Raw genomic sequence first — 16470 nt, forward strand, 5'->3', positions numbered from 1 at the left:
TCAGTGATCTCCCTGCTGATAGTGAAATTCAATCAGATGTTTTCTCTCCCTGTAGTCTGCTCCTGAGCTATACCCATCTCTCAGCTGATAAACCTATACCTTTGCAGCATCATTTCTTGAGGTTATTGGCTAAGGATATGGGACTAGCTGGATACAAGACTGTGCCCACAGGCAACATTTCATGGCTTATTCTCAGTCTCACTCAGCTGGCTTGCTGCTTTTCACTTAAACCTGTTGAGAAGAAATTATGGCTGGAGCTATTAGTAAGATGATCTTGATTTGCATGCTCTTTTATACACCAGATACAATCTGCAGAGAGAACGAGCACCAGCATCGTATTTGGTGCCTCCGGGAGCAGAGGAGCGAAACATCCAAGCAGCCATCTCAGATGTTTTTGTTTTTCTCATGTCCAGTCTTGAAATCTTGCTTGCTTTTCCTGGCAATCTATAGCTGATGATTTTGCACTTGCACCTATGGATGAAATGTATGAAGACCCATGAATAAGGCTAATGGGTGAGAGAGCAAGTTTAGGAATAGCCAGCTCCGTAATGTTGCCATCTCCCTTCCTACACTGAAGAAGCACAGCCTGTCCTTCACTCCTGGACTTTGAAAACAAAATTGCCAGATTCTGCATGGCCAGAATTACCTTCAGACAAGTAAAGCAATATTATTTCAATCTAAAAGTATTACTAACGGTACTTCTATGTTTCTCCATCCTCGAAGGATCTCATTTGCTTTTAAAAGGTACTTAAAGGCTACAAAGCTACTGAGATAAAATGTGAGGTTGAATTTTTTATATTTTCCTTTTTTTTTCACAGGACAAAAAGCGAAGCCATTAAGAGATGCTCTAGGGATTACAATTAGAAGCATGTGGCACAGTGGACAGCAAACAGATATATACATGTATTTTTTTTTTTGCCCAAATTACCATCCTAATTCTTATCACAATTTTTTCTTTCAAGTTTCTGAGGGATTGGGCTCTTCTATTCCTTTCAAATAGATTCAGTGTGACACTGCTGTAACAGTGCACACTGTTATAGTGCAACTGCTATATCCCTAACAACTGCACTATAGAAGGTAATAAGCTAACTACATGTGAATTCCTGATCACCAACCAAACTTGTTTTTCTATCTAGTATTTATTTTATCTGGAAAACATTGTGGGTTCCTTCACTGACACAGATAGGGGATTATTATTATTAGCCACTAGATGCCACAGTTGCTTGTATAAATGCATTTCAGTGTGACTTAAAATCTGTTGAATGACTTTTTTAAAGGACAGACCTTACCAATAGCATAAAAAAATGGGTATAATACAATGTACAGAACTAAAAGCTTAAGTGTAGCTGCAGCCTATCAATATTCCTGCCCCAAAAGTCCTTATACTTGATTCCTTTAAAAACTGGATAATACACCAACTTAAGGTCCACTTTCATGGTTAAGATCTTCAGGGATGCATCCTGGAAGTCTATCTGTTCCATTCGTGACAAAAATAAGCTGTCAGAGCGGGGAAGTAAGCCCAGAGCGTGCTGTGTGCGTGCAATGCAATGGGCTGGAAGGTGTCACACGTTGCACCTCCGCAAGCCCATGCCAGGACGTGCTGGCAAACCGGGGTGAGCACAACGATGTGATAGATGATGGGGACCCGTAGGTGCAGAGGTGCCCTCACTGAGAGGCTGTGCATGACTCATGGCGACAAAGAAAATCGTGAGTGGGAGAGGAAAGGAGTGCAAGGATAGTATTTTTAAGCAGAAAATTCATATCAACAGCTGAGATGCTCAAAATAGCAGTAACACTGTGACGAAGCCTTGTCAAAGGATGCGCATACCTGAGATCAACTCTTGCCACCTTCCTGAGCCAGGAAATCAGTTTAAGAGACTTTTTCTCTTTTCCTTCTTTTCTTTTCTTTTCCTTTTTTTTTTCTTTTCCTTTTTCTTTTCTTTTCTGTTCTTTTTTCTTTTCTTTCCTTTTTTCTCTTCTTTCCTTTTCTTTTCTCTTTTTTTCTTTTCTTTTCCTTTTCTTTGTTTTTAAAACATGCTCTACATGTCTTGGGAAGGTGGAGAGCACCTTGCTTGCTGCACAAGACCCAAGTTGAGAGCAGAAAAGATTTGAGCAGGTGACCTCTTTCTAGCTAAAGATTATGCAGCCTGGGCTTCTCCCCCACCTTAGGCTGACAAAGTAACTTTTGTCTTTTTGGAAAAAGGCTTGGAGCTTTTAGGCAAAATGTAAAATAGTTGTACTGATTTTCCTGCCATGAACAAAAGTAGAAAGAAAGCTCTTTGATTGTTCTTTGGTTGAAGATAGTCTTAGAGGCTATTTCTCAAAAAGAAAAAAAAAGGAAAAAAGTTTGTCTCTCCCTGCTCTTCCAACATGTTGCCACCCTCACACTGTGCTACTTTCTCGTCCTCCCCCTACCTCGGCATATCTGCCTTAACATCCAGGAGGTGGACGTCAAGTGACAGATGTTCCCCCAGACGTCGAGGGTGACAAAAAGGGGCGCTTTTGCTGATGAAATATGTGCAGCAGGAGCTGCAGTCGCTGCCAATTACTGCAACAAAGTGACATGCAATGCTGGGAACCTTCTCCCGCTTCTGCTGGAGACCAGCACCGGGCACCGTCAAAGGGGGAATGTCTCTAAATACTGGAGATGCATCTGGATACTGGGGGTGCCTCTGATTACCGAGTTGGCCTCTAGGCGCCTGGGAGAGGAGGCCTGGGCAGCCAGGGGACGGTGGCGGCCGGGGGGCTCTGCCGTGGGTCCCGGTGCTCCCCCTGGGGGTCCGGCCGCGATCCCGAAGCGGGGCCCGGCCGGGGGCTGCTGCGTGGCCCCTTGGCCCGGCTGCGGTCGGGGCGGCCGCCGCGGGGCAGCGGCAGCCGGCGGGCGCCGTGAAAAAATCGCTTCCTTCCGGAGCGGCGGCGGCTCCGCGGCGCCCTGCGGCGTGAGGCGCTCGCAGCCGCGGCGGGGCGGCGGCGCGGGGGGCAGCGCGGAGCAGCGCGGAGCGGAGCGGGGGCCGCCGCCGCCGCCGCCGCCGCCGCGTGGAGGGGGCCGAGCGGTGGGAGGGGCGGGGAGGGACCAGGCGCGGCGCTCACAAGGTGCCGCCGCGCGGAGCGGAGCGGCCGCCAGCGCTGCCCCTGCTGCTGCCTCGGCTGCTGCTGCCGGCGAGGGAGAAGTTCGAGCGGCGGCGGCGCGGAGCGAAGCGGAGCGGGACGGGGCTCGGCGGCGGGCGCGCCATGGCCGCGCGGTGGCGGCGGCCGTGGCTGAGCGTGGCGCTGGGGCTGGTGCTGGGCTTCACGGCCGCCTCGTGGCTCATCGCCCCGCGCGTGGCCGAGATGAGCGAGAGGAAGCGCCGCGGCTCCAGCCTCTGCCCGCACTACGGGCGCGCGGCGGCGGCGGGCGGCGGCGGCGGCGCCCCGGCGGCAGCGGCGGCGGCCGCGGCGGGCGGCGCGAGCGCCAGGAGCAGCCCCTGGGAGCTGCCGGGCGAGGAGGGCACCGCGGCGGGGCCGGCGGGCGGCGAGGGCGAGCCCGAGGGCGAGGAGGAGGAGGGCGGCGGCGAGAAGCGCGGCGCGCGGCCCGGCGGCCGCAACGGCAGCGGCGACTGGGGCGGCGCGGGGGGCTGCGCGCGGCCGCGCAGCTTCCTCTACGTGGGGGTCATGACGGCGCAGAAGTACCTGGGCAGCCGGGCGCTGGCGGCGCAGCGCACGTGGGCGCCCTCGGTGCCCGGCCGCGTGGAGTTCTTCTCGAGCCAGGGCTCGGCCGCGCCGCCGGGGCCGCCGCCGCTGCCCGTCGTGGCGCTGCCCGGCGTGGACGACTCGTACCCGCCGCAGAAGAAGTCCTTCATGATGATCAAGTACATGCACGACCACTACCTCGACAAGTACGAGTGGTTCATGAGGGCCGACGACGACGTCTACATCAAAGGTGAGCGCGAGGGGCCCCGGGGGGCAGTCCCGGACTGCAGCTCCCGGCGCCCGCGGCTTTATATCCTTTTTATTTCCCACCCGCCGTCGGCTTTTTCTTTCCTTTTTTTTTTATTTATTTTTAATCCTCCCTTTCGCTCTCTCTCGCGCCCCCCCCCGCTTTTTTTTTCTTTTTCTTCCTTTTCTCTCTTTTTTTTCTTTTATTTTTTTTTAACCACTAGCCGGAGTTCTTGGCTCCCTCCAGCCGTTCTCAGTGCTCAGCTCTGCCTCCTTGCAAACTCCTTCCCTCATCTCCCCAGGGGCTGCTCTCGAGGTGCTGGCGCGCGGCCGCCTCCGTGGGCACTGCACTCTGAGAAACAGAGGAAAAATCGCTGCTCTTCCTGCAGGGTGCTGGACTCAGACAGAAGAAAAAAATGATGCTGGAAGCATAACAGCTGAGGGTGTGAGCACAGTGCATATACTGATATACTGGAAGTTAACTTGGGGTGGCTGCAGACTTGTCTGTTCGCCCCGTGGCTTGTTGGAGGGATGTGATGGGCACATCGCTTGTCGGCCATCGGTTAACTGTACAACCGTCTCTCTCTGTGTGTATATATGTATATGCACACACACACACACACACACACACATTTAGTTCCAGACTTAAAAGCTGTCACTCTTGTTTGGGGTCATTTCTGCCTTGAAGTGAGCCCTGCCCTATCTGGCACTGAGATAAATGTGCCTACCAACTACCAACTCGAAAATTCAAAAAAAAGGAAAAAAAGAAAAAAAGCTATAAATATTAAATAACAGTTAATTGTGTCAGATCGGTAAAGCTGTTTGAAGGAGAGATGTGTGGACTTTGTACTCCTGGAAGTGGTGCCTGAGTTCTGAAAGTGCTTGAGTTTTACCATGCTGCTAGAGGTGCAGGCAGAAAACTATTTTGTGTCAAACATGTTTGTTTATATTAGTTAATTTAGGTCTGCTTCAGTCTTTTCAAAAATTAATCCAAATAAAATACCTGTTGTTCTTCCCCTCACTTCTTCCCCACGCTGGGACTGTATTGGCAACCTGTCCTACTTTAGAGAGTGTTTTGCACTGGAAAAGGGGTGTTTTCCACCAACACAGGTCTAACAGGACAGGGTTTATTTGTAAAGGTTGTTTCGATCATATTCTGGCTTTTGACTGTATGAAAGTGTCATTGCAGTATTATCTGAAGAAGAGTCTTTGAAAGATGCAAAACTGTCCTCGGATGTTTATAGTTAGGTGTCAGACCCTGTGCTTGGGATCGCTTACTGGAAAGCTTGGAAGCCTCTGCTGGATTTCAGGAAAGCTTGGGATACGGAAAAAGACGCTGGCAGGCTAGCAAGAGGCATAAACGTGGTCTTTTTTCCAGGTGAAAAGTTGGAGGAGTTCCTTCGCTCGCTGAACAGCAGCAAGCCGCTCTATTTGGGGCAGACGGGCCTGGGGAATATCGAAGAACTTGGCAAGCTGGGGCTGGAGCCCGGCGAGAACTTCTGCATGGGCGGCCCGGGCATGATCTTCAGCCGCGAGGTGCTGCGCAGGATGGTGCCGCACATCGGCGAGTGCCTCCGCGAGATGTACACCACGCACGAGGACGTGGAGGTGGGGCGCTGCGTCCGCAGGTTCGGCGGCACCCAGTGCGTCTGGTCCTACGAGGTGGGTCGCGGTAGCTGTCGCCGCTTACGGTGTCGCGGTGCCGCGAGCTGCCCGCGCGCTCCCTGCGGCGTCGCTGTGTGCAGCGCTGCACGGGAAGCCGCGGCGTTAGGGGTAGCGCCTTTAGGACTGGCGCTTTAAAAACTCTTCTTGTAGAATCGTGCAGCGTGCATCCTTCAAATACATAGCAGTGTTTGAAGAAAATTTGCGTGTATGTATATATAAATTTATTCCAGTGCCTTTTAACAGAGGTCGTTATATTCAAAAGTGAAAGCAGGATATTTCTTTTTTCTGGTACACAAGTGAGTTTTGTACTGCTTGTGTCCAGGTTATATTTTCAACAGTATTTCATTTACATTCATTACATTAGCCGTTCTTATGTGCTTTACAGGTATGAGCTGCATAGCAAATTTTACTATGCTGGAATTGTTTGAGGAAACAAATGACTTCATTCAGTGGCACTTTCTAAAGCGATATGGGTGTGTTACAGGAGCAGTAAAGCTTGACTGCAAGGCTGTGGCTAGCACCCATGGCTGTTTCACAGAGAAGGCTGTGGATAGTTGCAAGATTGTCTTTGTAGATCAAGGTAGACCATGTGTACGCTGACAGAAAGGGTGAAGATGAATATGATTATAACTGATTCTTGAATATTAATATATGCTCACCCTTGTGGCACTACCTCATTAAGCAAGGAAAGTTATTTAAATGGGCCACTGAAAGGGGTTAGGTGCCATTATAGACAAAAAGACAAGAAAAATAATTGGTTTTGTGCAAAAGTGTTTTGCTGAAAGGCTTAGGTGGTGTGAAAGGCTCTGGTGGCTGTTTTTTAACATGGGTAGGCTACAGCAAATGTAATAGATGAATGAAAGTAAATCCTAAGTAGGTAAGGCTTACTAAGTAGATTAATTAGCAGTGGGATTCACATTCTCCACAACAGAAATGTCCTTTTTAGAGATGACTTCAATACATGTTGCATATTACAATGTTTCTTTCTTTTTTTTTTTTTTTAAATACACTGGTTACACTGCCCGAGAGGAAGATGTTTATCATGTGAGTGGATGAAGTGTTTGAGTAGTACTAGTATAGGTTTTTAAACAGGGTGCTGATTTTCTAGCTTCATCTTATATTCTGATAGGTTTGGGTTGTTGTCTGAATGTGTTAGCTTTGAAAACCTTAGAGGTATTTGATGCCTGCTGGTCTGTATCAGGTAGCTGAATTACAGTTCTACCGTAAGTTCCATGTAGTATCTTGGAAATATATATATAGGCCTCTGGGCTTTTCTTGTTAGGGAGAAGCCTAGGGAAGGGAAGAAAACTGATGGTAAGTAAAATTATTTCCGCAGTTATAAAAATGTTGGTAAACTTTGTCTCCAGACACTGAGGGTGAGTGGTATAGAGTAAACAATACATTCATTTTCTTCTGTTTGGAGTCAGAGTTACACAATTGCCCAGAAGCTCACCTTCTCCCAGTAGGATTGGGATCTGAGAATGTAAAGACGGTGGGATGGGGCTGTGTGTTTTTATAGGATCTAGAGGGAAAGTGATGCCAGTCTTGGCAGTTGGTTGTTCCTGAAGGCCATGTGGTTATATAAGAGAGAATTTTAAAGAAGTGTGTGTTTGGCACCGCAGTATCAGGTGTTTATTAGGGAGAAGGATATGCCCAGAGAAGAATCTTCAATGTTGTTGCCTGTGCAACATCTTCAGAATATACAAATGATTAGACAGAGTTGTTCTTAAGATAGTGTTTAAATATTAAATCTCTGTGGAAGGATGTGAAAAAAATGTATCCTGCTGTTGGGCACGAAAACCCAATCATTTAAGGCTATGAGAACCTTGTTTTTCTCCTCAGTCTCCATTTAGAGATACTGTAAAGCAGACCACAACTGCTGCAGACAAATTGATTTCTCTCTCTCTTTTTTTTTTTGAATTACTTAAGAATGTTGCTTTCAGATATCCACTTTTTAATATAAAACCATCAAATATCGAAGATACTTTAGGCAGACACTTCACAAGAGTCCAATGGGTCAAGCTCCATGGTGGCTGTGATGCAGAGTTGGGAGCTTAGTATTCTGATTTCAGTGGAGCTTTGGCTATGCTGATGAACCAGAGGATCCTTAGACTGTGTGCCTCGGCATCGTTTCATCTCTTTATTTAGCAGGTTGCTTTGAAGCAGCCTGTGATACTGCAGCTGAACTGACTGCAGTGTTGCAGGTTGTTAAATTAGACTGCCCCAGGTGTGACTCTTTCTTTTTTTTCTTAGAGCATTGAAACTCTTGCTGTGTGCCTTCTCATGGCTCATTTAGATCAGCAGCATGCTTTGTGTATAAACAGGGGATTTTTCCTTTGTTTTTACCTGCTCAGATACATGTGTACAGATCCCAATATTGAGGCTGTTGCTTTCTGCATAGGCGATTCAAAAATTGTTCTGAGCTGCTCTTACTGTGTTTAGCTTGTGAAACTGTCCTGTTGGGCTGTAGGCCTCTGTGGACCTCATATTGCTTTTGAGAACGCACCTGGTGTGCATTTAGTATATGTTGTTTAAGACTAATGTACACAGGTTGCAACTCCATTAAAGATGATAGATGTAGAAAAGCTGTAAAAGAATTGAAGGTTGTGTCATGGCATTGTTACTTTTTCTCCCTCAAAAATTAGAATTTGAAATCTTTTTATTTTTGCGGGTTGGCCGTAGGAGAGACTGAGGCTCTCATGAGAAAAGCTGGAACATTGGAGTTTGGCAGGGTGGCTGAAGGTGTGTAGGTGAGACGGGCAGTCCATCTGGGTTTGTTCGCTGTCTGTTCAGGGATAGCTAGAAAGAAGTAGTCCTGTGTTAGGTTGTCTGCAAGGTAGATTATCCTGGCAAGGACAGAATTAACACATTGACTTTCAGCATGTGGATGCGCAAGCACAAGAAGCGCTGCAGGATGCTGCAGGGCTGTTGGCCTGGACTCGGAGGCAGGGCTTAAGTCAGAGAATCGTAGAACCGCCATGATTGGAAAAGACCTTCAAGATCATCGAGTCCAAATGTAAACCCAGCACCACCGTGCCTGCTAAACCATGTCCCTGAGTGCCTCACCTACACATTTCTTGAATGTCTTCCAGGGACAAGGACTCCACCACTTCCCTGGGCAGCCTGTTCCAAGGCTTCGCTACTCTTTCTGTGTGGAGATTCTTCCTAATGTCTAATCTGAACCACCCCTGGCACAACTTGAGGCCATGTCCTCTTGTCCTGTTGGTAGTTATTCTGGAGAAGAGATCGACCCCTGCCTCCCTACAGACTCCTTCAGGTAGTTGTAGAGAGTGAAAAGTCTGCATCTCTCATGCACCTCCTGACTCATCTTGGAGGCGATTGGTCTCTGCCTCTCCTTTAGGAGCCCCTCCACTTTAAATAAAGAATCAGTCATCAGAGTGTTGAGAGGGGGAGCCAGATGGGATGGTTTTGAGTGCACTTGTCTGGAAGCAGGAGGTAAAAACCTGCCTGTGGTTTGCAATTGATGGCTTCTCTAAGTCAGCATCACTGTGGGCTTTTGGCAAAGGGTGACTGTTCTTTTCGTGATTTGGGCAGCCTCAAGGTGAGCTGGGGCAGGGGAACCAGCCGCACAGAGGCTGGGCCTCGCCCAAGTTGTTCCTTTCTATCTGGATCAGGAATCACCACAAAGTCTTATTGAGTAGCAGCACCAAGAAGAAAGAGAGGAGGTAGCAGTGCGTGATAGCTCAATAGCTCATCTACACTCAACTGGCCAACATCAGTAGCTGGACTGCAGCCCTAAATTGAGGGCATGTCCCTGCTGTCTTAGGAAACAACCTGACAGAAACTTCTCACTTCTTTCTTTCATTCTTTCTTTCTTGGTTTTGATTGAACTAAATTTTAGTTTAAGTGGTTATTACCTGGTTTCAATGATGAACAGTCAGCCAGGCACGCTGATGTAAAAAAGTCTTTCTATTTTGGTTGATCAGTAACAAGAGCAGTAACGGAATAGAAAGGGCTTCTTGTGTCTAAACTTCCAAAATCCATTTTTCAGTTTAGCATGCTCTGTTCTCCTCCCCTAGTTGTGAAGCTGAAAAATGTTTCCCAGCTGAAAAATGTTTCCCTTTAAATGAATGCAGAGATTAGCTTTGGTGTTGGTGACTCATATTTTATTTTTCTGAAATAAAAATACAGTTAAAAATTGAGATGTTACGGTGTTTTTGTTGCCTTGCCAGGACGTACCCTGACTATAAAGACCTTTTCGAATAAAAAGAAAAAAAAAAAATAAAAGCAGTTGCTTTATTGCCCTTGCTCCTTTTTTTTTTTTTTTTTTTTTTTTTCTTCCTTGATGCTGCTTCTGATTTGAAAAGGCCATTTTGTAATTTGTAGTCCACGTGCAGGACAAAACAAATAGTTCAGCTCTGCAAAAGGGCAAGATAAAATGCAGAGCATGAATTGGCTGCCTTTAACAATTCTAGTTTGAATCAAATGTTGTCAGAGTGGAACTACTGAGCATCAGTGAAGCAGAGGAGTATTTTGGGAAATGAAAAATGGTAAATGGAAAGGTAAAAAGGTATAAGATGACTGTTCATCAGTGTATTGGAGGCGTTTATTACAATGTTGTTTGGAGGGTGCTTTTTTATTTTTTTCTTTTATTTTTTCCTCTCTCTGAGTTTTTTTTTTCTCCCTTCTGTAAGAGAGGAAATGCATTAAAACTTAATTTCATACAAAGCACCCCATTTACTTCTGACCTTTTGGTATCATGTATTGTGATGTTGGAAGAAAAGGACGTTTTCTTCCAGACGTTTTCTTCCAGACGTTTATTTCAAGCCTACATACAAGCAATCTGCATTAGTGATTGCATGTGTATTTTCTTACTGTTTTGTCCTTCTGTGCAGTTTTGTGAGAACTGTAGAAAGAATACATTCTGACTGATGTACCATATTTATTTTTAAAAAATCAAGCTTTTTAATGTCCTTTTTATTGGTGATTTCTGGTAGTTAAATATTTGCATCGGATATTTTACTTGCATGAGATCAAGTTATATACTCATAAACCTTCCCCATTTCGTGTATTGGCATGGAAATTATCTCCTGAGGTACTGCAGCCTTTAAAAACTATCTCTGCTTCAACTAAAACCACTTCATTTTTTTTTCCTTTTTGTAAGCAGTTCTGCTTCCTGATCTTTTTTAATTTTTGATTCAAGCCTTTGTATCTATCTTTCTCTTCTGGGTTCCAAACTTCAAGAGCTGGACATTAACCTGAGTGCAAGCATTATGGGTGTGTTGGTCTTCGGTGAAGATAACACCATATTTTGTACATGCAGGATACAGGAGTGATCAATTTTGAAGCAGCAGCACCCACAACTAGTTGTTTTTGGTTGCAGGCTTGTATATGTATGTACATTTGTACACTTTAACAACCACCCTAGCAAGGCTGTTAGTTTTGGGTGTCTTCATTAGGTAGCTGCACAATCCTGCGGCAGTAGTTGGCTGTTCATGAAAGTAGCTCTGAGGCTGGTGTGAGCATCCTGCCAGCCCTTAAACCCTGCGAGCTCCATGCTACAATCGTGCTTATTCCTTCTTTTATTAATTCTTATTTTGATGGCTTGCACTACTTCAACTGGTATTTATGTGAAAGTCTAGTGCAAGAGACTAGCTGTTAAGGTGTGTTTTAAAAAATAGTCTTAAGTTTAGGATGGGTGCTTCTAACACTAGCATTTCTATTGTCATAGTCATCAGACTTAAATCTGTCGCACCATCCCCCTTGTCCATACTTGTCACATTATACAAGCAACAATTTTTATTTTTATTATTATTATTAGACATACAGATGAAAAACATTAGATCCAATTTAGAGGCAACAGTGTGCTTAGTACTTTAAGTGAATACAGGAAACACTGTGTTTTTATGTTTTTACTTTTTACCCTTGGATTGTATCATGTACTTGACCTTAAAATCACACAAGTCAAAACATCTGGGAGCAATAGCTTATGTAGATATTTCTAGGATTAGCTTTGCTTTCAAAGTTTTGTGCCTTCTGCCTATTCTGAAGTGTCTTTTCCTTTCACACATAGTTTAGATCGTGTTTGGTTGTGGTTAGACAAAAAGCTTTGCTAAACTTGTGTTGCTGATTTTTTTTGAAGACAAATTTTGTTGCAGATTAACATGTAAATCAAATGGCGTAATGTTTCTTGAAGTGTACATAATCCAGTGTATGTAGGGTTCCCTAATAGTCCAGAGGTTCTCTCCTTCTGGTCCCTTTCCTCAAACCCCCAGTGTTAGGCTTTTCTTACTTTTTTGAGGGGGAGGAGAGGCATATTTTATTATTTGTTTCTCTCTTCTTGTTCTGTCTTACAGAATATCAAAAGAGGACTTTTTTTTCTGACTTTCCAACTTTGCATACTTTGAGATCAAAAGACCAGATTCTATTGAAATAGAATATGCTGCAAAAGGAAAAAAAATGCAAATTCTAAACAACAAGGATTGAAAAAAACACACAATGTTTCCATAGTAAAGTATTTGAAATAGGCACTAATCAATTACGCTTATGTTTACTGAGCTATTTCATTAGGTAGCAAAAATAGGACCTGGTTCTTATTTTAGAAGAGTAGGCTTTCAAGGTACTCTTCTGTATCTCTCTTGGAAATTCTGTGCTACTGACATACGAGTGTAATGTGTGGCTAGCTCATTTTAGGTCTTGGGGCTTTATTTATTCCATGGTTATCATTACAAAACAGCTTTCCACATATTTTTGATGCTCCTATGTGAAGGTGTGTGTGTGTTTTTATACGTATAAATATATATATATATATATATAAATGTATATTTGTACCTATTATATAGAGAACTATTGTATATGTTGTTGTATGCAATATGGCTTTATTTAAATATTATTCTTTAATATTCTTAAATATTTAAATAACTTTTAAAATTTAAATTATTAATATATATTTTTAAAAATTATTTAAATAAATTGTATCAAGCTTTGAGGAGCTTATTCCTTCTGACCAGTGCTTTCTAATAGTATAAATTTAAGATCAGTCAATTTATTGGTAACTCTCTGATACATATTTGTGACTGGACAACAAGTGAATGTGTAGTTTCACTCCACCTATGATATTTTTGGGTTCTTGGATATTACAGAAAGAGAAGATTCTTGGCCAGATTTTAAGTTTTTTTTTTTTAACATATACATATATATATATATATATATATATATATATATATATATATGCATATATATGTGATTTTGGAAGCAAAGCACATCTTAAACTGAAGGTATTATTTCAGACAACTCTGGAGAAGGATAAGCAGCCTGGTAAGTGACACAGGGAATTTTAATACTGTTTTATGAATAACCTAATATTGAAGCAAAGCTGGAAAATGGAAGTTCCTGCCTCTTTAGAAAGACTAGTCTCTCTCCCTGTCAGTTTAACTTTTAGCTTTACTGAGCTAGTGTTTAGGAACATTATATAAAAAAAAAGTCTAAAATCTGCAGGTATGTGCTAGTTGAGCAGGCCTAATTTGGATGCACTTGATACCCGAGAGGTTTTAAACATGCCTCATCTTTCCATGATTGCTTACTCTTTTTTTCCTCTCTTCTAATTCCCGTTTATTTATTTTTACTACAATCCAAGAGCATATTAATATGCACAGAATGATGATTTGATCTTCAAGGAAGATGCTCCTTTGACTCTTTCTTGCTGTTTCTGAGGAGGTGTTTGTTCGTGGGGTGCATTTGTATAACCAAGCCCTTCCTGGCATGCCGGCATCCCTCTGGATACGCTAAAGGAATGCACTGTGGGATACGTGGGCTCACTGTGTCGCAGTGTGTACACTGCAAACATGTGCGTGTGTCCACCTACCGTGGATTTTTCTTGTACTCTAAGTTTTTGTATTGGAAGGAATTCTCTTTGCATGACAGAGGGGAATGAATTCACATATCTGTTGGAAGTGGCCATAGTGAAATGTTTAAAATATGAAGTATTATAAAACAGGGGAATGTAACTTTCCTTAATGTTTGCTTATAGTTATCTTGGGATCTATTAATATTTGTATAACCAAGACAGTCATGAAACCATATGTGTTCTATTTATTATTTATTCATTTGTGTGGCATCTTGGTGCTTTGAGCTTTGCTTAGAGTGTATGTGTTCTCCCTTTGAAGAAATGAGAACTGGTTATGTATCTTGAAAACTGAAGTCCTTACCAAAACCATGCACTGGGCATTTCTAAAATGCATCGTGGCCAAAAGAAAAGGGTGTTCAGCTCACTCCTGTTATGGGAACAATGTGACCCCAACCCCTTAGCCATAGTGTTTTTATGTACTAATCCAAGGAATAAACCTGGCTTTAGGTTCTCCCTTAAATTCCTGTGCCAGTTGCACTGTTGGCATTTATGCTGTAAGGTGACAACTCTGTCCTAGGAGACATATCTAAGGGACATGTGACTTTTCTTGGGACAGAGCCCTTTTAATGGGCAAGGGCAAGGCGTCTTGCCTTGATATGCTCACCAGCTACCCCAGCCTAGGCTGAGCTTCCTGGTGGAAGGCTGTTGGGAGCGTGGGTGGCTTTATTTCAGCTGTGCACACTGCTAGAAGCAGGACAGGGAGATGCTGGGAGGAGATGAGGTGGAGGAGAAGACCATCCTTCCTCCGCTGTGCGGGGCATCTGAGGGCTGCCACCTGCGGTGGCTCAGGACTGGTCCTTCATCCCCACCAGTTGTTTTTGGAGCCCGTGGTGAAGCATTCTTGATGGGGCGGTCCTTCATGGCCTTTGGGAGCACAGGACCCTCACTCCTTTCTGGGCAAGACCGTGACGCGGTAATATTGGTGTGCTGGGCGACAGATCTGACCTTGAGGTCTTCCAAACCCTTTGTTTACCGATCAGTGTTGTGTGAGTGCATTCAGAAAACACTGCGGCTCCCCTATTGATCCGAATAGGATTTCAATTAACTGGATGTGCTGCTGAGAGATTGCCGATACGAGTGCATTAGTTCGGAATGGGAGAATCCAACTGAGGTGCTCGAAACAACCGTGTTAGATATCTGCACTGTCTGTTCTTGAAGGTAGGTTAGTTATTGGCTTGATTAAATAGGAGTGCTCAAATTTTTCATGTTTCTGAACTTTGGTGGTATCTACTCTAGCGTCTGGAAACATGCTGCAGTAGTAACATTTCTGCAAGTAACTCGAGAAGTGCAGGAGCTTCCTTTTAGGATACTAAAATAGCTGTGCTGGTTGCAATATTTACTTTAGTACTGAACTCATCATTTTAGTAAAGTAACCTCATTGTTAATTTTCCCTTGATAAATATCATTTAGGGATCTGCTGTTTCCTTTGGAAGCTCCATTTTAAATCTCTGGTACAGCTAACGCCAACCGGTAATTTCACTGCAGCTTTAAAATCTGTGTCACTTTCACAGTGTCACCTTCGGTGTGGCTACACTTTGAGTCCTTTGAAACCTAAACAAAAGTAATAAAATATGATGCCCTGCGGCAAGGAGAGCAGGGGAAGGAATTGATGCTCTACTTGTTGACTTCATTTATTTATTTATGCTAGATCACAATTCTGTTAATCAGATTGGTCAAAATAAATCTTTCTCTTTGAGGCATGATACTATCTTGTGTAAATTAATTGACTTTTTTTGTTTTTTACCACTTCATGCATTGTGATTGTACAGGTAGCATGCAGTAAAAATACTTTTATGGGAAGAGAAAGTTTATTGAATAATACAAAACAAGAATCACATATTGTTGCCCAGTTTTTTTTTCATTTCAAAGAAAAAGATGTGTATTTTCTAGTGTATATTCTTTTTTATTATTATTATTTGTTCACCAGGGGTAAATGTGTAGTAATCATCAACAGCAGGCCTAGGGCTTTTTTTGGACATTTGTTCATTGATATAGACAATAAGACAGAAACACCATTGTATTTAGAAAGCTGATGCTTCTGTTGATGCGCAAGCAGTGTGGAAATAGTTAAGAGAGCTCAGTAAGCCTGGAACCAATTTCTGTTGCTTTCACATTGCTTAAAAATGACTTGGTTGCTGAAGGATTGGTTGGCTAACTGGTGCTAAAAGCCATGTGTTTCGTTTGTATGTTCTTGCACATGTTGCGTTGGCGGTAAAGGCTAAAACTTGAGTACCGAGGGTTGAGTTCTAATGCTGATGGTCCTAATCATACGTGCTGAAGCGTCTTGTGTGGCTGTGTATTTCTCAGTCTGCGCTTGTAAACATGTTATTGGTTGTTTTTATTTTTTTTCTGCTTCTTTTTTTAAGCCAACTTTATAAAAAGTGCAGAGCTTTTCACAGTCAGAGTGGTTTGATACTGCAGTGCTTTTAGCTTCCAGGGAAGGTATATTTAGGATTGCAAGTAAAAATCTTTTCTTATAGAAAATTTGCATCTAAAGTGCTTGAACTAAACTTTTAAGCTTCAAATGTATCATTTACTTTTCTTAGAACATAGTTATTTGGCACATGTCAGCTCTAATTTGCTCCAAACCTGAGCAAGAAATTATTCCTAAATGGTATATTGGAAGGTAGATGTTGCAAATACCACACAAACCCAGTTGCTTTTGAAGCATAACCTAAATGCATTTTTAATGCATCCCTTCAGTGCTTCTGTTCAGGAGTGTCTTTCCTTCTCTGCCCTGGATATACCAAAAAAATAAAAGAAGAATATCACCGAGGTCAATTAGGATCAGCAGGTCCTGAAATACAGTATTGAGGTATGCGTTCTGCTTTTAGTGTCATAGACAGCTAAAGCACTCATTTGAAAGTTTTTTTGTTGGTGGTGGTTTCTTTATTACAAATGAATAAACAAGACTTCCAAACCAACTCCAAATTCCAAAAAAAACCTTCCGAAACATTTTCAGAAGTTAAATACCCTTCCTCCTACTTTCATCTTTCAGGATTGTTAGGGCTGGATTTAATCTT

General features: G+C 43.5%; 1 protein-coding gene across 1 annotated transcript in view; it reads left to right on the plus strand.

Annotated features, from left to right (window-relative positions):
- Positions 1-3231: 3231 nt before the first annotated feature.
- Positions 3232-16470, plus strand: part of CHSY3 (chondroitin sulfate synthase 3) — a 142764-nt gene continuing 129525 nt past the window's right edge. The window contains exons 1-2 of the mRNA XM_088532678.1: positions 3232-3919; positions 5294-5577. Of these exons, the coding sequence (XP_088388804.1) occupies positions 3232-3919; positions 5294-5577 (972 nt within the window). The remainder of the gene's footprint in view (positions 3920-5293; positions 5578-16470) is intronic.

The sequence above is a fragment of the Tinamus guttatus genome, unplaced genomic scaffold, assembly GCF_059628265.1.
Source record: "Tinamus guttatus ecotype Peru unplaced genomic scaffold, ASM5962826v1 Tinamus_guttatus_pri_ptg000464l, whole genome shotgun sequence".
NCBI classification, from domain to species: Eukaryota; Metazoa; Chordata; class Aves; order Tinamiformes; family Tinamidae; genus Tinamus; species Tinamus guttatus.